Raw genomic sequence first — 20850 nt, forward strand, 5'->3', positions numbered from 1 at the left:
GCTCCCCACCTCCCACCTCTGCCTCATGAGACCAGAGTTAACTCCATTCTAGCTTCATACTCCATAAAGGCTCTCCAAAACCAGAAGTGGCACAGAGGGAAGTATACAAGTGCTTGTGCACAAGAGCAGGGACAACAGCAGATCTCCAGAACCTGCAATTGTTTGAACTTGTTTTTCAGTTTCTCAGTTTTAAGGAAGCTACAGCCTCTCTCATGTTAGTGTTTAGGGACATACAGAACGAAGGACTCGAAAGAAAACAGGATTTAGGCCTGGAACCATTTCTAGGGGAGTGCACTGTGTGTGGTTAGGGGGTGTTTGTGGCTAAGTGCTTCGGTTTCTGTGGTGGGATAGGCAATGGCACACAGCTCCACAGAAGTGAGCAGATTTTTAGTCTAAACTGTTAAGTCATTCTCCAGTTCCTACCTAAAGAACCCTCAAACATCCCACTCAGTGACACCGAGCGATGACAGCTCTCCCTCCAGCTAAACGCACAGAAGCATCTGTAGAGAATTCAGAAACTCAGAGCTGCAGAATCAACCAGGTGCCTCAGTCTACCATTATGTAACCTGCTCTCCACCACACTGCCTCACCACTGCGCTGGAACCCGCTCGGTGCAGCTCTTTTGCCTTCGCTCTTCACAGAACGAAACCAAAACACGACACTACAAACCCTGTCAAATCTCCACAACAAGATCTGTGTACAAATTGTATCTAATATGACACAGTTCCAGTTGGTAGGAACTGGGAAACTCCCCATTTTCCCAAGCATGTACATATACTATTAAAGTGGTTTGGATGCATGGAATTGGTATTATTCCTAACACACATGCAGGTTCTCCTGTTTCTGAAGGAAAAGGGGATTTTTTGTTTGGTTTGGGGGGTATGGATTGTTTTTTACACAAGTAGGATTCTAAAAACAGCTCAAACCTGGTAAAGGCTGTGCATCGAAGTACAGCATCCAGTATAAGTTTACTTCAGGCAATGTTATGTTCTTGTTAATTAACTGGATTGCAGGCTTTTTAATTAACCATCTATTACAAAATTCCTCTGCATCCTGTACACAACTAGAAGGCATTAACATACAACTATTCTGACTTTTACCTAGCTGCACACTAGGGGTGAAGAGATCCCTTCTCATGCTGGCACAGGAAGGGGAACACTTTGACCATCTGATTGTACTCCTAGGTCTATTTAAACCACCAATGGCCATTTATTTTTCTACCTTGTGCTTTTTTCTCCCTGCCCACACACCTTCAGGCCTCACCTTGACATCTCTATGGGCAATGTTCATTGAATGCAGATACTGGATGGCTGTTCCGATGTCTCTCATTATTTCAGAGGCCTCTATAAATACAATTTTAGAGAAAGGTCACATTAACATTCCCACCGTAACTCAGGGACATGCCTAGGAATGCTTACGACTTACAAACAGCTTGCTGGAATACAGGGCTAGCGTCAAGACTAGAAAACCTAAAATTAGCCCTAACAGCTGTGTTTTGGTTTTGCAGGCAACCATTCCCCCTAATTCCTGGGCTGCTCCTCCTGAGAAGGCACCGAACGGAACCATTTAGATTCTGCTTTTTATGAGCTTGTAAAGCTGTGCTTTCATTTGATAGCCAGAAAAGCAGCAAGAGCAGAGCAGGTATGCAAGCAACATGCAAGACTGAGGAGAAAGAAGCCCCCACCAGGACATGTCCTCCACTGCCCAAGACTGAAGTTTCACTTCTAGTTCAGGAGTAATAGGCAATAGGAGGATCTAACAGATCTTCTAAAAATAGAGCAACAGAACAGCACAGCAATTTTAGGATCGGTCACATCTTCATTCCTCACTGCCTTTAGAAGTTTTTTTCCTCAGGAGAAACAAAATCATCAGTTCAATTCTGCAAAGCGCAAATTGCCACCTTTGAAACACTGTTTTTAAAATTCAGTGTAACCCCAGTGGGAAATTGTAGTGTTTGGTGAGCTGCCTTGCAGCAGCAGCAGCAACCTTAAAGCCTGGAAGAGTTCAGTTACATAGGGAAAGGTTTCAGAGCAGGGAGGAGTGACATTCCCATTGTATTAAGTGAGCATTATATTACATCGCTGCTGACAGGGAAACGATTAGCAACTTAACTGGATCCTCTGTTTTCTGCATAGGCAGAAACCTTGGCTGCAGTAGTGAGAGAGAGTTAGAAATTCTCATACTGCAACCCCGCACCCTTTTTTACATGCTTGAGACTGAAACTCATCTCAGGCAAGGACAATCAGAAGGCACAAACACTCATCTTCAGGGAAAAACCTCCTGCCTGGCCCAGGTCACAACCCCTGGCTCCTAATGGGAAGTTGTGGCTGATACATATACAGACAGTGAACCTGGGGAATCCAGTGGAACTGGGCTCATTTATCTCAGGAAAGAATGGAGGCAGTTTTTCTGTTTAAGACTCCCAGATGATTTCTGAGTAAGTATTTAGAATGCTATGCAACGCTACCTAATGTAGAAAAATCATGTTTTTAGCAGAGTGGAGTCACTGATGATCACACAACCAGTTTCCCTCCTGGAATTTGGCATTTTAGAGAGGAACAAATAAAGTTCCTGAAAATGCTCATTTTCCCTGCACAAGTCTCTAATACCACTTAAAGGCTGCAAAACAGAGGATCAAAATAAAAAATAATCCCTGGCATCTACACCAGACTTGCAAAACAGCCACAGTAATTTACAAGTTCAGGTGTAAATCTGTCTTCATTTTATCAGGATGCTAGTTACAAACATTAACAATTTTACTCCTGAGCAGAAACAAGCTTTTGTCTGTTGTGACTGGACAAGGAGAACCACCGTCAAGTACACCTGCGGTACTCTGCAAATAATATATAGCTAAGAGAATAAAAATGGCAAGACTAGTCTATTGCAAGCTCTGTCACTGACTCATAGGAGGTCTTTCAATTTGCACATAGTCCCTGTATAGATAAGCAGACTTGTTTACAGTGTGGCTAATAACACTTCCTTTCAAGTAGTACTTAAAACCCTTGACTAAGAGATGTTTCATCAAAAGTGATTTGCTCATTATGTTCATCACCTCACAGTATAGCTGTGCACAGTGATGTTGCTTGAGGGGCAGCCAGAAGAGAAATCACAGCAGGAGCTGCGCTGATCATGTTAGAGGTGGTCTGGCAGGAGACCAGGGACTTGAGCAACAGAGGCTGCGGTGGTTCAGAAATGAGGAAGCTGAGCAGATCTGTATGAAGAGTTTTCCTCTAAACCTTCCACACTGTGCCTGAACTTGGTCATTTCTGGTAATTCCTGATTTTCAGGAATTTTGAAAAATAACTGCTTAATACAGAGCTCAATAGAAAATAAATAAATAAATAAATAAATAAATAAATATCCAAATCAAATTAAAAATCCTGTAAGGGAATTAAGCAAGGGGACAGAGAAAGAAAGAAGCAATCTTTCATAAACTTCAATTTTAAACTTGTGAATTTCACCTCTCTCAGTGAAAGCTTGATCTCCTCTCTCCTGGATCCTGCTAAACAGCTCTCCTCCTTCCATGCTGAAACAAAGAGCACAAAAAACCCCCACCTTACAAGAGCAGAAAAGATCGAGTTAGCATCTGACTATGCATCCATATAATCACAGAGAACCACAGCAGGAACAGACTACAAAAGATTACATGCTGCCTCCCATGCCAATGCTTCCTGAACATCACACTCATTTGAATCAATGCACAAAGCCATTCTGATATGGAATAAACTGAAAACAAAACAAGACCAAGGAGTTCTGATGCATTCAGTTTAATGTACCCAGTCACAAGGAAGCCTGGAAGTCAGATATGCTGGCACTGGGAGGCTGGTTTTTGTAAGGGTTGGAGAGAAAAGAAAAGAAAGAAGGAAGCAAAGATAATTTGTCCCCAGTGAAGACAACAATAACTGTGGTATTACAGGTCAAGTCAAAATAATAGCAAAAAGGACCATGTCAGATCACTGGATTTACATCCAAAAATCAATGACAATCACAATCAAAGCACATCATATTTGTAGAGACATATCTCTTAAGACTGTAGTAATAAGTCAATGCTTTAATGAGGACAACTGACATGGACTTATTAAAGGAAAAGTTAAGCTAAGGAAAACTTATTTTCAGTTAAGGTTCCTCATACAAGATGCTGAAGCAGCTCTACATTTCCCTACCAGTTCCATAAAGATGGCAAAAGGTTTGCTGTGCAAACCCAAATCCCACTGCTGAGAAAGCTCACCCAACTGCCACCTAAACCAACATATTCTCCCATTACCTCCACCCCCTCAAAGGGCAATGCTTGGTGGAGGCTGCTGCTGGTGCATACCATTCCATGACAATGAGGAGGCATCTCTTTCCGTGATGTATATTCTCATAAACATCCAGAACATGGACAATGTGGGGACACCCTGATGCTCGCCAATGATACTCTACTTCCTGACGGGCTTTTGGGTTGTCATACAGGAGCTGTAAAGAAATAGGAGAGAGGAATGTTAGTAAGGCAGTATCATTCTGCTTTAAATTGGCACCTACAGGTATTTGAGCTCAAAGATGGTGGCAAAAGCTACTTTTAGCACTTCCTCCAGCCAGATGACAATCCATCACAAGACTTTCATTATCTCTGGGCTGTCCGGCTTCCTAGATTGAGGAACACAGAAACAACTGGTCCCTTGGAACTGGAAGGACCTTGAGTGGCAGTAAGGAGAGATCTTGAATCTCAGGTGAACACAGACCTATCTCTCCCACCTCTGGATGGGAAACCACATTTTTTTTTCCTACTTGTCTGAAGCACTTGCCAACAGAGAAGAATCCCTCTGCTAAGGACAATAACCCTCTCACGTGCCTGGAAAAGAGACTTCTAGGTTCACTGCAGATGCCTTCAGCTCAGTGAGATTTAAAACAATGAGGACCTCCACACTGACTCTGAATGTGCTTAAATACTACACAAATTTCTGACCCCATCAGGGTCAGAAAGGGATCTTTAACTATCTAGATGCTTGAACACCTTTCTTGGTCACATGCAAGGCCAGGTTATTTTAAAGCCACTAATCTCTAGAGGGGAGGTAAGAGCTCATCTTTCCTGATTCTGCAACCTTGTCCACAAGAAATGCATACAAGGTTGTACACAAGAGGTCCTTGCCTATTTGAAGAACTTCTCTGCATCAGATGCTGCAACTCGGCTTTTGTGCTGAATCATGCCTTTTCTCATCTGCGTCATCTCTCTAGACACCACTAACACTTCGTGACACTCTCTTCTGCACATTCGTATGGTTCCTACACAATACAGCTGTGATCTGAGTTTGGTGCTTTATGCCCTATAGTAATGATAATTGTAATGATGGAGTAGCAACAAAACCGATGGTATATAAAGCATTGTTAAATGCACTGAAACAGAATGAAAAAGAAGCCAAGAACAATCATCTCTGATCTATTCGCCTTGGAAAAGGACTACACCAACTCTGAGGGACACACAATGACACTGTTTTCAAACAGACAACAAAAAACATCATTGCTGCACTATTGGGCCTTGGCCTGAAGCTCTTCTCATTCATGTTTGCTATCAGGTCTCAGTCAAAACACAACTCCAGCGTAATTGCTGAAAACAAGTATTAACATGTAACCTGTCATTAGGGACCAATGAATCAGACTAGGACTGCTTTTCTACCCAATTGCCAAGCTAAGGCACAAATGGTGTCACAAGTACTTCTCAATATAGGGAAACTTAAAGGAAAGAAACTGCAAATTCTGGTTGCATTACTGGGGAAAAAAAGGCAAAAAAACCCAACCCCAAACCAAACCACAGCCCTAAACTTAGAGTGGTGCTTCAACATCCTTTTCAGCAACAGACACCATAACCAGGCAGGAAAGGCCTGTAACATGCTACAAAATGCTGGGGAAGCACTTGGGAATATGCTTGGGAACCACTTGGACAGAAGGCAAGAGGCTTCTCCCCTTTTTGAGGCTGGGCACAGGAAAAGGGTGACAAGTACTCCCCTGCTGAGTGCACTTTTGTGAAGCACAGAGAGGCTGCAGGAAGGGATGAGTGGTCTCAGGAGCAGTGAAGGGGCAGGGAGCCCCACCACCGTGACCACCCTGCAGGCTCCCTCAGCTCTGCTCCAAAGGCTCCAGCACGACGCCAGATTTGCAGCAGTGCAAGGAGCTGAAGAAGCTTTCTTGCCAAGTTCAATGCCCTCACAGCCAACCTACTTCTTCCACAGCTGTCATTCTGCACCCAAAGCACACCCTTTTGAGATCACTATCCGCCTCTTCCTTCCTGCTCCAGCCTGGCTGTGGCCTGATTTCCAACACAAATAACTTCCTAAAGAAAGAGATGGCTCCAAATTGGACAAAAAGCCCATTAGCAAGTCCAAGCCAGTTGCTTTACTTCTTTCAGCCATCAGCCCATTCAGCAGCTTTTCCTTCACAGCCACTGTGTTCTAGCTCAGTGGGACTGTCTATCAGCATTTTCCCCTCTGGCCTTCTGAGTTTGGGCTGTTGCCTAGAGGTCTCTTTTAAAAGTTCATTAAATTACATGTGCAACAATAAAGCCCAAACACTCTCAGGACTAACCAGGCCATTCAGAAAAGCATTATAGGGTCTACTGCTTGGATGTTACTGGATTAATGCCAGTTCTGAGCTTCAAAACTTTCTCACCTATCCTGTGCTACTAATGAGACATAACCATTCTCTTTACAAACATTAACTGCACTATAAACTGTGTATCCTGCGCTTCCACAGTGCGCAGAGGTGTTGTTTTTCATGTTTGTACCAAACACTTATGAAAATTGCTTCACAGAATTGGATTCTCGCTTTCTAAAGAGCTTTTACAAGGCATTTTGATACACACAAGGATGCTGCAGTTTCTTTTTTCCACCCCTAAAAGCAAGTTTCATGTACTCCTTAGTGCCAAGTCTGAATGTACTCATGTCAAGATGACACCTGGAGAAGCAGAGAAAAGGAAATGCAAAAATAAAGAGCAGATACTCATACCAAGCAACATCTGATATATCAACCAACTGTTAACCTTTGGATTTCTCCTTCTGAGCCTTAAAAATAAGTTAAATCTTTTCCTTATGTCTAAAACTGGAAGCCATAACTATACCTTTTGAGACATCTTAAAGATGTAGACACCTGTAAAATGAAAGCCGTGCAGGTTGAAAACACCAATTCCTACAAAATTCAGGTGATGATTTAAAACCACAGGCTGAAAGTCTGGCCCTGCAGTATTTAACACACTTGCGAAGAACATAAATGGACATTCTGCCGCCTTCTTGAGCCTGAAGAGAGGCTGTGTTTCTCTTGCTGCAATAGCTTTGAGCAGATTAAGACCAGGTTGCCCTGACATTCTGCACAAGTGCGGAGGTAGTTCTGAACAGGTAAGTTTTGCAGCACAGTGCTTCATGCTGGTTTGTCACACTATCAGCTCCAGGAGTCCCCAGTCATCCCTCCAGAATTCCCACACAGTTTGGCTGAGTCACAGCTTGTCACGATGGGCTGTGGGCAGGATCATGAGCTGACCTAACTTCAAAACAAGACAAACCCAAGAGACATGCCCCATTCCCCAAGCTTTTCAGGAAGCCACATCAGTGATCCCATGCACAGTGCATGGGATCTGCATAGCTGTAGACTCTGCATAGCAGCATGGGGATGCCCGTGTCTGTGGTCAGACAATACAGTCTGGAACAGGAACCACACACTAGAAAGTTGTATTCTTGCTGGAGATCAGCATTACTGAACCTAGAAAAAGCAGATGAAGCAAGTATTAACAGCTACTTACAGAGAGATCACCAAAACCGGAGGTGATGAAAGGCAAGAAAGTACAGGAGCTCTAACTCTTAGTGATTCACACAATTCTTCTTAGTATCTGAAAAAGCTACAGAGGGAAGAGAGCTAAGCCATAGGGTGTGCGCAGCCTGCTTCTGAGGATCAGTGGTGCAGGCAGACTGCCCAGGATGCCCTGGGTAATTCAGGGCCTGGGCAGGGGAGGGAGACCTCATCTCATTGTTTTGGGGTAAAGGCCTAGCTCAGGTTAGCAACCCCATGCAGAAACAAACTACCCAGCTGTGTGAAACCTCCTTCTGCACAATCTCAACAGAAAAAAAGAAAAGATAGGAGACTAAAAAAAGCAACACGGTATCTTCCGATTGCTTTTCCATGGATTCAGTGTTGTGTAAGCAAAAAAGAATAGCAGGAACCCTCATACCTTAACAGTCTGCCATACAGAAACAGCCTTCTAAGGACTCCAGGGAGTGGCAAGTGATTTTCTGGACTCTGAAACTGTAGTAACAGAGAGAGAAGATATCCCTGGGCACAGGTAGGGAACAGGCTGAGGGCAGGAAGGAGTGACTTCTCTGTGACTTTAATATGCACTAGTGGGTTACACACATTATTATTATACCTGCTGTCTGTTCCCTGTAGAGGGGATTAAGACCCCCACATATGCCTTTTATTGATTTTAAACTTCAGCAGTTCCTCCTAGTTCCAAACAGGTGTGGTGCTTGAACTGGAACTGACTCAGCTGTCATCTATTGCACATGCCACGTTAAAGCAGCACCTGACACTGCAAGCACCTTTTACTTACTTGCACCAGTTCCAGAATCTGAACTCTCCCTTCAGCAAACAAGCAGTTTTATAATCTCTACACTATCTTCCTCCCAGGAAGATTTCCCATTATTAAAACAGAAATGGGACAGCAGAAACTTTCATTCCTAGGGATACTCAGCATGTAATACTGATACATAGGCTCTTAAATGTAGCTTTATTGATTTTGCTAGCTGGAAAAAAAAAAAAAGTGTAAGTGGGTAAATGTTTGACTTTTGCTTTCTTTCCTCTTTGCATGTAGCTGTCACAAAAATGCTGAATCCTACAAATAAGCCTTGGGATCTAAATTCACACTGATGCACAGAAGCTAACATGGTATGCTGCAGAGCAGCTCTTCCAGGCTTTCTTTATTCAAGAGGGGCTGATGGCAAAAGGAGGCTTGGATCATCTTTCTTTCCTCTTCTTTCTCCCCTGTGCTACAAAAAGAAGAGGATTAGAAAAATAGAGCTATCACTATGGCTTTGAACATTTTGTCTTTTATTATATCTTGATTATTTGCACTACGTCCATTAATACAATGTTAACAATCTTTATGCGTTTCTAGATCTCTTCACAAGGGGTAAAGCCATTCTTTGTGTTAGAACACTAAAGGGATTGAAATTATCAAGGTTTTCTTCTTCACGCACCAGCACTGCCAGTCAAGCTGCAGCAAGAAGCATGTGGCGCTTTGCAACAGCAGCCCAGCAAGCAGGGAAATCCACACATGCAAATCCCAAAGAAAGCACACACTGAATTTTTAGTTTAACTAAAAAAGAAGACATTTCTGCTCAAATTAGCACTGAAGCATCAGTCAAGAGACAGGCACTTTGTGCAGGGTAGGCTCAGGTGGTGGATCATCACTAAATCTTTCACTTTTCTGCTTTTATTTCAAATCCAGTTTAGGCTATTAGAAATTAAATCCGCTCAGAGGCTTCATTGAAACAGACATCCTGATTCTCACAAAGCTGCCCAGGCTGCTGCTGCAGTTGGCATTACCCAGCATCTCCATCAGTGCTCAAGCAGACAGCTGCTCCCAGAGGTGGGCTCCTCCAACTTCATTAGTAACAGTCAGTAATAACAGACAAGTGGTGCGATCCTGCAACACTCCTGCCTGTGGTATCTAATCCTTTCACTCAACCTACTGTGTATCAGGGTTTACTGTCTGCAGTGAGGGACCCTTCTTTACCTACCTCTGCTCTGCATGCTTCCAATCTCTCCTCAGCTCATCCCTTGAAATGGCAAAAGCTACAACAGATCTTCGGTATCTTGCCAGCATAAGCGAGATGAAGAGGGCTCAGAGGGGACTGCTCACATGTGGTGTCAGAGTCACGCTCTGAAACCAATTTCCTGCTGACACACAGGGCTTCACATTCCTTAAGCATGCATTGTAAGGGGAAAACAGGAGGGAAGAGCAGAATGGACAAAAAGAACAGGTTAAGATGTGCTCCTTTGTGGCAGTTCGTGCACTGGCCATGCAGCAAATCGGCTGAAGAGTTTAGCTCTCCAAGCACTCCTGCTTCTCCTTCCCCAGGGAGCACACATCACATGAATATTATTTTGCTCCAAGCCTCTCTCCTTTATTTCAACCAGGTCTTCTAAAAATCACTTTGGTGTGGTTCTGAATGTTATTTATTATAGCACTATTCAAATCACCACTGGGCACTCAACATGATTCTACAACCTGAGATAAATAAATGAGACATATCACTATTAATTCTGTAATTATACATGCATCTAGCCATTCACTCTGTAAAGGTCAACTGTCTTTGTTCATAAATGCTAGCAAATACAGCAAATACAACTGAAATGGCAACGCAGTGTGCCAGTATACATTTGAACATGCGAAGTTAACAAAAGGCAGGCATAAAAATGAGCAAAAAATGGCCATGAAGAAAAGCTACTGTCCTGAGGAATATTCTGATAATATTACACAAAGCTATTTGAACTGCAGTGCCAAAGGTATGTGACTGTCCATCCAATACTGTGGGATATATACAAATCTAAATAAAAAGCATGCCCTGCATTTTGCCACAACCTTAAGATTAGTTCGCATTTTAATACTGCACTTGCTCTGCTATGTGGATGCAAAAATAATTCTTACTGGTACCTTAAGATTCTAGCTAGACTCCGCTGTGACAGCTACAAACCAGCTACACACAGCTTCTACTTTATTCAAAACATTGCAGCCGTAGTTTAAAAGGAAAATAAATCACCAACAGCTACTAACATGCTGTTACCAGACAAGAACATCCTTAAATGCTTGTTTACAAGTGAAGGCCTAGAGATCATCTCTTCTCTCCACCTTCTCCTCCTGACAACTCCTTCCACAGAACACTGCTGTGTAGCCAGCACTGACAGCAGCAGCACTCGACACCTGCAGTCAATATGCAGCATCTAGGGAGACCTGCTGTGAAGGCCTTTCTGAAACCCAGACATACCACAAACATCCTTTCTTAGCCTGCTTCTTTAATATGTTTATTATGACCATCCAAGGTGAAACAAAACTGGGCACTGCTCTGAAGCAATTTCCACTCTTGGTTTTAAAACCTCTTTCTTCTCTGGAGACAGACAGAAATGCGGGACCAATAGGGAAGCCACAGGATTTGTGTTCACACTCTTTCAGTGTCTGGTCTTTGGTCTGTGGGACCCTGATCTGGTTCTGCTCCAAAACAAGATGCTCCTCACCACCACAACTACCATCTGCTTCCTCGAAGAAGGATTTGACTGTAGCACCTGCAGGCACACAGGACAGGACACCCAGCAGCCGCAGCCCCTAAACTGCAGTGTGCTCAGGCTGATTGCTCTGCAGCATTGCTCTGCCTACAGTGCGCACTTAGGGTACTAGCATAAGGCCAAGTTTTCCCTAAACTTGTACAGCATAAATACCTACAATAAATTGGGGTTGTAATTAAAATAATCTGGAGCTCCACCACTGTATTTACTCTGCCTAAATTTCTGAGTTACAGAAAAGAAAACCTAAAATCCCAGCTGAAAGCTATGACACTTTATAGTTTCACTCTAGTGTCTGATATGAGGTTTGCCTTTGGAAGGGAAAAGAAAGTGAAGAAAAAAAACCCTCAACAAAACCTTCACTCCTGCCAGCTATGAGTTCATAAATTCTCCTAACAAGGATTCAGGTGACTTGACTTCAGTAATTCATATCTCCCAGTCCTTGGCTGGTCAAAAGTAATAGAGCTTGCTTGTGAAACTTTGCTGTTTAAGAAAATTCCAACAGTATAAAATACTGTGGCACTTCCTCAGGTCACAAGCCCATCAAACTTTCCCTTTGCTTTGACTTCAGCAACTCATAGAACGGTAAAACTAATTCAAGACTATAACCTTGATCTCCTGAGTGTCTAACACCTTTATATGCTTGAATTAAAGATATGAAAGATCACTTAAACCTTTGGGACATACACTGTGGCCAACAGTTTTGCTACCCTACTGTAGTGAAACTTCCCACAGTGAGGACACATCTTGCCTTTACAGGAGTCAGAGCTGTCCCACAAGAACTATGGCCATCACAAAAACCTCTCATTTGTTTTTGTAAGTGTCAGTTGTACTTCCTTACCTTTACCTCTCTCCCATGCAATGACTGCAATGCAGGAATACCCCCAAAAAACCACGTTAGCACTTCTCATGGTCATGAAATCGGAGGAACATGTGTCTGCCAGGATGTGACCCTCTCACACACTTCCAGTATTGACAGCCACAGTTACTAAGTTCCATTTTAACCACCCCTAAACACCCTCTCCACCCAATAATATGATTTTTTTATAGATATGGTCTTACACTTCTGTTTAAAAAACAAGCAAATGAAAGAGCAAAGATTATAGATGTTATGCAGAGTGCTTAATGCTCATTTCCATGCAAACTGCCATGAAACCCACCTGTACAGCTGTGTAGGACAGCAGGACAATGATGCCAGGATTAGCAAGGCATGGTGCACCTCTGATGGAGCAGGATGTGGCAGAAGGCACAGACCAGAACAAAGAAGTACCGAGAAGATCTAAGCCTGATGTTCTATTTCTAGTCTTCATGCTAATAAGCAGTATCAAAACTAACACAGAAATGATAATACTGAACAAGGTAGAAGCAAAAATTAGCAACATGCTTAATCTCATTAATAACAGATAACAGTAGCTCCAAGAGGAGTCTGTGATGCTCCCAGCCTTTCTCTATAGCTCTTACATGTGTGACTACAGTCATAAAGATTAAACCACTCGAGAACTCCCAGGAAGTCTTTGCCATCCTTTCCCAGTAAAGAGGCTCTTGGGGTGCATGCTGGATTCACGCTGTAGGCACTTCCCATCCATGTGTCTTGTCACTCTGCTCTGCACCCTAGCCCCACATTTTAACAGTTAATACCCTAATGAGCTCCCCCCCACAACTACAGCCATGTTCTCCTCTGCAGCCTTACCATCTGGGAGCAAAATTCAGAATGAAGAGACCATGCACTCATACCACTGCCTGCACACCCAAACTCCCTTTTAGCTGACACTCCCTCCGTTTCCACGTGAATTTAAGATTCATCCATGCATGCAAAGCTTGGCAATATGCCACTCGAGGGCAGTTCTCTCTGCTGTATTGCTGTTCTTCCTCTTCTTTCATGTTTCCTTTCTCTACACCCACATTTGTGCTTTCTGCCATGTGATACCAGGCCAAGCAGCATCTCTCTCTTCTGTTGCACCATCTACCTCAAGTAGTCCTAAATCATTGAAACCCAAGAACCGAGAAACAAAGAACTCTCAAATATTCCTTCTCCCATTCCATAGGGCTTATCTTCTTCTTTTAAGCCTTACTTCAGGGGACACTTGCTAAATCCCAGACATCTGTGGCACTGACAGAACCTCATGTCCCTCACTTCCTGATACTTCACCTGGTTCTTGAGACTCTAACTCGAGTGACTCTGTCCAGCACAACATCAAACATGCAGTCCTGAAAGCTGCAACCTGTTGGAGCTTGGCTTGTCTTTAGAGACAAAACAAAGTCCCAAAACCTTCAGCAAGGACACTGGTAAGATTTCTCTTCAAATCATTGCTATATCTGCTTTCGCACTTACGTTTGTGCAAGCTCTGCCACTGGCATTTGCAAGCAAATATCTAAAGCTATTTCTAAGTCACATCTCAGTAGATAGCTCAGTGGTTGATGGTTTGAAGTTCCATCAAGATCCTCAGAACTGCTTATTGCATATAGCAAAAATATGAGAGAGACTGGTGTGACTGTGAATGGAAACAAAACACTGCAGCATTCAGCAGAGGACAGACATGCAAAGGAAGCCATTAAGAGAACGAGGAAAGTAAATTTCTCTCCCAAGACTTCTTGCGCTTATTTTGAATATATTCTAAAGCCAAGGAAACTATTACATAGGAAAGGAAAGAAATAAACTGGGGGAAGAGGGAATTCGACAGATGGAGCCAACGTAAGCAAGTGACAGTGCAGTAAACCCGTTATTTATCTTGCAGTTCTCATTGATTCATTTTCCTCAGTGCACTAGCTTGGCCACCCAGGGTTCCAGCTCTGCTTTGCCCAACAGCATCAGGATCTAGCAATCACCCCAGAGTACACTCCTGGAGCAGCTCATGCTTTACAGCACTCACCACTTGATTAAGTGCTCTTTAATATCCAGGACACTGGAGAACACATACTTCCTGGAAGACATACTTCCTAGAAGTGGGAACTGCCAGTTCATACCAAGCAGAACAGTCCTTCCTAGTTCCTTTCAGAAACCTTCAAGAAACACCATGTAAGCTGCCTTTAAGGAAGATTCCCTCACCACATAAATGCCCCATCTAAACTAATTCCCTCCTGAGCCACAGCTCCCCTTCATCCAAACCTGTTTAGATACTTGCTCAGTCCATCCAGGCTCCCACCCTGCCTGGTCAAGCCCCAAACCCCTGGAGGTTCTCCTTCAACAGCTCAGCACTTCTGCCAGCCCCAAGCAGACTTCATCTCCCCTAAGCTCTAGAAGGCAAGGAATATCTTTCCTTTTTGCTGCCCACTGTATTTCAGTTCTTAGCCACCCAGCCTCTTGCTAAACATTCTTCATATTCTGAGATCTGCTGTGGAGGGAGAGGTGGGAGCAGAGGGCTCCCTCCCCAACAGCCATCTTCCATTTCTTTTCAGATGTTAGAGAGCTGCTTCACGTTCCCTGCAACCAGATAACAGAAAGCAGTCAGATACCACAAAGGCAGAACAGAGCAGCTTAAATTGAAGGGCACTTTTTTGACAAAGTCAAGAACATTTCCTTCACATTCCTGAATGACTTTCTCTCCACTCCTGTGATGTGTTGGCTGCCTCATGACTACACATACAAAAGGAAGAGGAGGAGGATCCCAAGAATATTTGGAAGTCAAATGTTTTGATGCCTTGGCTAAACCAGCACCATGCAGAGGACTGCACAGGGGTCAGAAAAAATAAGATGCAACAAAAGCACTGCTGAACCAAAGTAATTCCAGGAATTCAAATCCTTTTCATGCTTCCAATATGAAGCATACATCTATTTCCCTCTCCTTAAGGCACTGTCCTTTCCTCCCCCCATTCCTGCAGCAGTATCTGCTTGTGGTACACTGCAACACTGGCTCATTTCCACAAGTCAGCATGCCTGAAAGAGAAGTCTGGGCTTGTGGGAGGAGGGAGTCAGAAAGCAGGGGCAACAGCGAAAAGGGACTCAGAAGACATTTCTGGCCAAAAGTCACAACTAACATTAGTACTGTGGGAACAGCTGCCCCATGAAAGTGTTACTGACTTCTGAGGTGATGATTTCACAAAAGCAATGTGCCATCCGGTATCATTCTCCCAGATGTGACAGGAAAACATACCCCCACTAAAGCCATGTTAGCAGAGAAGCAGATTGTCTGAGCCGTGAAGCTGCTGGGCTCACAGCAGAGCCAATGCAGCACTCCACAGCAGGCAGTGGTGAGGAGAAAAGGCACTCGGCCATGATGTGCTTCCCATCAGTTACAGATCCCCAAGTGGAGACAGAAAGAGTAAAGGGAAATCTGCAGATTTTGAACATCATGCAGCACTCTGTAAGACCTGGCTGATACTTGCTTAATGAGCAGGATTTTGCCCAAGAGCTGTCAGGTGGCAGTTATTTCAACTTTCATGTGTTAATCCTTCTACCACCAAAAATCACAGAATGGGTTGGAAGGGTCCCTTTAAGGAAGGGACCTTAAAGATCACCTAGTCCCAAACCCCCTGCCATGGGCAGGGACACTCAAATGCTTGTGTATTTATTTACATGTAGCCATACAATCCTTTTCCAAGCTGTGGCCACTTTAAAAACCTTTAGGAACCTTTTGGTTTGTCTTCACGATTTGACAATCATGTATCAGAAGACAGAGAAGGGGGATATTTGCTAGAATTCATAGGCACCCTTACGACCCTCCTGTTATAAGGGCTACTCACAACCAGCAAGAGATCAGCTCTGAAGAGCACCCCGATATTCCTACCACTGCAAGCTCCTTGATTCTCATGGCTCTGTTTTGGGTGAGGGAGGAGAATCCCTGAAGGCTCAGTGAAAGAACATCAAGACAATGATAGATGGTTCTCATCTCACAACTATGGTACAAGCTCAACCACGTCAAATTCCATCACTTTCAAAACACTTCTTAATACTAAATGATGACACCAACTATTGCAGAATCTGGAGACATTTTTCAAACCTTCATGCATTAAACCTTAGAGCTTCTGAAGTCTCAGTTTCTTCTTTGCCGCTGACTGTTCTAAACTAAGAGGCTGTGATATTTTGAATATGGGGAATTTATAATCATCCATCACTAGCTGTATCTCCAACTGCAAGATCAGAATGATTTTAGTTAAAACTAAAAGTTTCCACAAAAAAAACATACAACAGATTGGTAGAGAAGCTTCCTTAGGCTCTGGACAGAACTGCAATTCAAACCCACCAAGAGACCCTGCATTTACACACCAGATAACCAACTGATTTGCCTATTAAATCTGGGTGCACAATCCACTTCCACATCCTTGCTGTGCCTGCATCAGGGTCTTAAACTTCACTACCTATGTCCTTACAGCTCTTACAGGGAACTCTGCTTGTCTACAGTCTGCTACACCCCTCATTTTCCTCTACTGGGACACAAGTTGGCAAAGTAGGGACATAGCCCTGAATTCCTCAGACCCCAGCTATGTGGCAACCACTATTTTAGGGATGGGCATGGCTATTCTCATTTCTCACGAAGAGTTTTAGAAGTTCCTGGGTGTTTCTAAGTGTGGGGAATACACTTTTTTTTTTTATTTCATAAAGTTTTCACACAGTCAAAATACCATTTCCTGTTCAGTTTGAAGGCATGTATTTCTAAAAACAATTATCACAAAAGAAAGGAAAAGCCTTAGTGAGGAAACCTCCTCAGGGGTACATCTGCTCATGAGTGGGGGATACATGCAGCATGAGGGGGATGCAGAAGAGACCCTGAGAAAACACGACACCTCTAAGGCAAGTTTCGTGAGTGCTGTCAGAGCTGGAGAGCTGCACACCAGGACTCTCACAGGGTCTCTGGGGGATGCCATGCGATAGCTGCACTTAGTTTCTAGAACATACACTGACACAGCAAGCACTGGAGAAAATATTACTGCTCATTTCCCAAAGGACAGTTATATAAATACCCATGCCTGCTCCGCTGATTTATCTCTGTGAGCCTTAGGTGAAAAGACCACAAGAACCTGGGACTTGAAATAGGAACATGAAGCCTTTTCATAACAGGTTCTAATAGAGGGTGTTTCAGCCTCTGCATCAGAAAGAAAAATTATCTTGCCTTTTGAGAAAGATGGAATATGGCTTGGCTGCAGCAACATGGCTGAAGTCTGGATGCTTAAGCGACTAAGCACATATTTTTTGTGATAGCCCCTCTAACCCCCACCCCCCCCCAAAAAAAAAAAAAAAAAAGCAGCATTATAATGCATACACAGCTTCAGATTTGGATTAAGCAATTATTTGGGAAAGCTTAACTAAATAAAAATCAGCCCAAGAAAGGCCTCACTGCAACCTTTAAGGCTGCAAAGCCTCTACATCTTTGGAAGCCTGGAAAGAAATGCTACTCTCCTTTGAGCTCTGTTCCTGTTGCAACCCTGCACGCCTTGCTCATGAATCCCCTGCTATTTTACAATACATGCAAAAGCTTTGTTCTCTGATAGGCACAGCCACCCAGTTGTCTTACACACCTTATAAAAGGTACAAAACCCAACAAATATCTGGAAAAAGCCAAAGAGAGAAAGATATTTAAATCTCAGGATGCAGCAATATTCCCTGGGAATTTAAAGGTGAAATGTAAAGGTTCCATTCTGCAAAGATGCTATCACATGTAAAGATTACAGATTGATAGATTACAAATACTCCACAGTACTGCAGATTGTTGCAGTCTTCCTCAGTTCAGATTTCATCCAGGCCACTTGATAATATCATCTCCTTTGACTACACAAGCCTTCCAAAAAACATGTGCTGTTGCCTGTCCCAAAATTCAGGACGCCCAGTCAACAGTCACATTCCTCTCCCTATCTTTGATCTCCGTGCTGTTAACCTGTAAATCCTGTTGCCACAGATTTCCTTATTATCAGCAACCAATGTATTTATTGTACCTTTAGCTCAGACATCCTGTCTCTAAGCTTCTACTATTTAGGTAAAGGTAGAATAGAAGCTCACTGTGGTAGTCCTATCAATTGAACACTTGAAAGCAAGCAGACATCACATGCACACCCCATGTCTTCCCCCTTCTCCATCCCAGCCCATGTGGAGCCTCCCACCTCTCCCACAGACTCTTTTCACTCCTCAGAATGTGCAGAGCTGTGGGTTTAAAACCTCCAGGTAACATTTGGATTTTTCAGATACATTCATATTCTTTTACAGATCTACGCTGTCAAAGCCATGCCACTAAAAGCTAAATGGGAAAACGCAGCCTCTTGTTTTTCCACCAGAACCACTTGCACTCTACTGTAACCACTACACACATCCAGAAGCACCTGCAAAAGAAACTGCATGGCAATTCAGAAACCTGAAGTGCTGATCCAGTCTAGGCAAATGAGGTGACTTTTGTACAACAAAATGAATTAAAAGAATGTTGAATCCTCCTCTTTGCATATTCCTAACAACAGCAACAACAAAATTAGCAGTAAAGCAGGCAAGGCCCAGGTTGCAGTTTTCACTGAAGAGGCTTCACTGAAAGAGAGGAAGAATAGCGATGCTTTACTGGAAGTGATTGATAGTAGAAGCAAAAATAACCCTACCAGCAGTTGAATCTCTGAGCAGTGTTTATTGAAAGCTGTTGTGCAACACAGCCTTCACACGCTGTGCGGACTGCAAGCTTTCTGCAGCTCATGGCCCTGGAAGCACCTGTAAGGTTATAGCATGCATTTTTTCTGACGGAGTCACATACCAACAGGCAACATGTGCACTGAATGGTTAAGAGGCTATGCTCTTACCATTAACACACTAGACCCAGGAATCTCAGATCCTTTTCTAGGTCAAAGACTTCTTTTGGGACAAAAAACTGTCTTTGGATCTCGCTTTCCTCATGTTTTACTGCAATGGGGTGCTTCTGGCACAAATTATTCAAGAATCTCTAAAACAGAGATGACAGAGGCTGTAATAACTCCTGCAGCACACTGTAGCAGTTTCATCATTCTGCTGTTTCTCTGAATTTTCTCTGAACCATTTAATACCCCTCAGTGAATACATAATAAAATGTTGTAGATGAAAGAAGAACCATTAGTCTACCAAGTAACCTGAATATTGCTCTCTTGCATGCCTGTATTAAACACAGTATTATTATACACGATTCCTCCCTCTTCAACTTCATCCTTACAACAGGCAAAGTACAACCTGAACCTAATAGGGATTCAAGTCAGAATGCAGAGTGACAGGAACTGCTATCTGGAGCCTCTTCCACCTCCTCTTCATTTTACATAGAAACTGGAAAGCGCAATATAAGAAGGAGAGGTCTTGTGGTTACCACAGCTGAATGCTACTCTCAGATATCTGGATTCTACTCTTGTCCCTTTCTGATGTCTTATGCAATGCCCAGGAAGTCAACTCAGCCAAGCAGGTAGTCACTGATTGCCTATACCTCATTTCTGAGAAGCCTGAACTGCAGCCTTGTTTGCAAGGTGCTGGGCACTCACTGCTGTACCAGAGCTTAGGTCTAAGAAACTTGGCTTGAGCTAAAGTGCAACCTGCTGTTCAGTGTGTGGGGCAGGGAGGAGCACTCTCATCCCAGGTATTTCAAGTGGAGCTCCCAAAATTCAGTGCATAGATTTACTCTCAGAAGCCCACCCTACTTCTCTGCTTGCCATATGCGAGGTAAGGACAACGCAAACTTACCTTAAAGCAAATGTTGTGGAAATAACAGTGATCCACATTAGAGTGAAAACCACAAAGCACTACTAGAAAGAAATGAAAAAATCTGTTGTCAGAGTAGGTCTAAAATAACCTGAAGTAAAGAAGCCTCGCCCATACACTGAGCAATGACAGTGAAACCAGCTATTGAAACCAATCATTTAACAATCTAATAATTGTCTGCACTAAAAAGGCTGAAGTGTGGTAGAAAATACAGTGCAAGAGAGTCAAAGTATATAGGTAGCATGGATCCTGAAAATCACATCTGAATGCTCAGTTTCCCAACCCAAATTGCTACTTGAGGAAGCAGTTATGTGTGAGAGATTGTCTAGTTTTTGTGATATGCTTTTTTTTTTCTTTTCTAGCAACAGCAAAACAAGCCTGAAAATAACAAATCCCCTTATGTATCTTCATACCAATATCCCTCATGACTTATCTGCAGAGCTAAAGCTCACATATCTACTGCACAGACCTCTGACAGTCAGCTAAAAAAGGAGGTAATGACAAAACCAGACTATAACAACTCTGGATAAACAAGAGGGTGTCAAACATTTTATACCAATGAGTTTTACAGCTACTGATGTCTGAGAGAAAGCAGGGCACTAGGAGATTCTGAGATGCACTTCTGCCTGGAGGGGGGAGCACTGTGCCAGGCAGCTTTCTATTTATCTTCTGGAAAAAGAGAAAATAAAACCCAAACAAACAAACAAAGCCTCAACCCTCAAGCTGGTCCCACCTGCACCTCTGACCCCTTGCCTTAATCCTGTCACCCTCTGCTAGCCAGCCTCATCACCCAAATGACCTTTTTCCCCCTCCTTGAAACTAGTACCACAACCCTTACTCTGTCAGATCTTCCTTGGTTCCTGTTGTCTGTTTCTCTACCTCCAAATCCCAGAAGCCAGTTACTTTTCTCCCCATTTTCCACTCCTTGG

The 20850-nt window shown here is 43.3% G+C and overlaps 1 protein-coding gene across 7 annotated transcripts in view; it reads right to left on the minus strand.

The window, feature by feature from the left end:
- Positions 1–20850, minus strand: part of MAPKAPK3 (MAPK activated protein kinase 3) — a 127047-nt gene that overhangs the window by 10487 nt on the left and 95710 nt on the right. For 4 of the 7 annotated variants that reach the window (XM_065687714.1, XM_065687713.1, XM_065687712.1 and 1 more), the window contains exons 3-5: positions 4265–4455; positions 3462–3526; positions 1264–1343 (exon numbers count right to left, since the gene is read on the minus strand). In XM_065687714.1, the coding sequence (XP_065543786.1) occupies positions 1264–1343; positions 3462–3526; positions 4265–4455 (336 nt within the window). Of the gene's footprint in view, positions 1–1263; positions 1344–3461; positions 3527–4264; positions 4456–19903; positions 19966–20850 lie in introns of all 7 variants that reach the window. The other 3 variants (XM_065687716.1, XM_065687717.1, XM_065687715.1) reach the window with 2 other exon arrangements.

Source organism: Lathamus discolor, chromosome 7, assembly GCF_037157495.1.
Source record: "Lathamus discolor isolate bLatDis1 chromosome 7, bLatDis1.hap1, whole genome shotgun sequence".
NCBI classification, from domain to species: domain Eukaryota; kingdom Metazoa; phylum Chordata; class Aves; order Psittaciformes; family Psittacidae; genus Lathamus; species Lathamus discolor.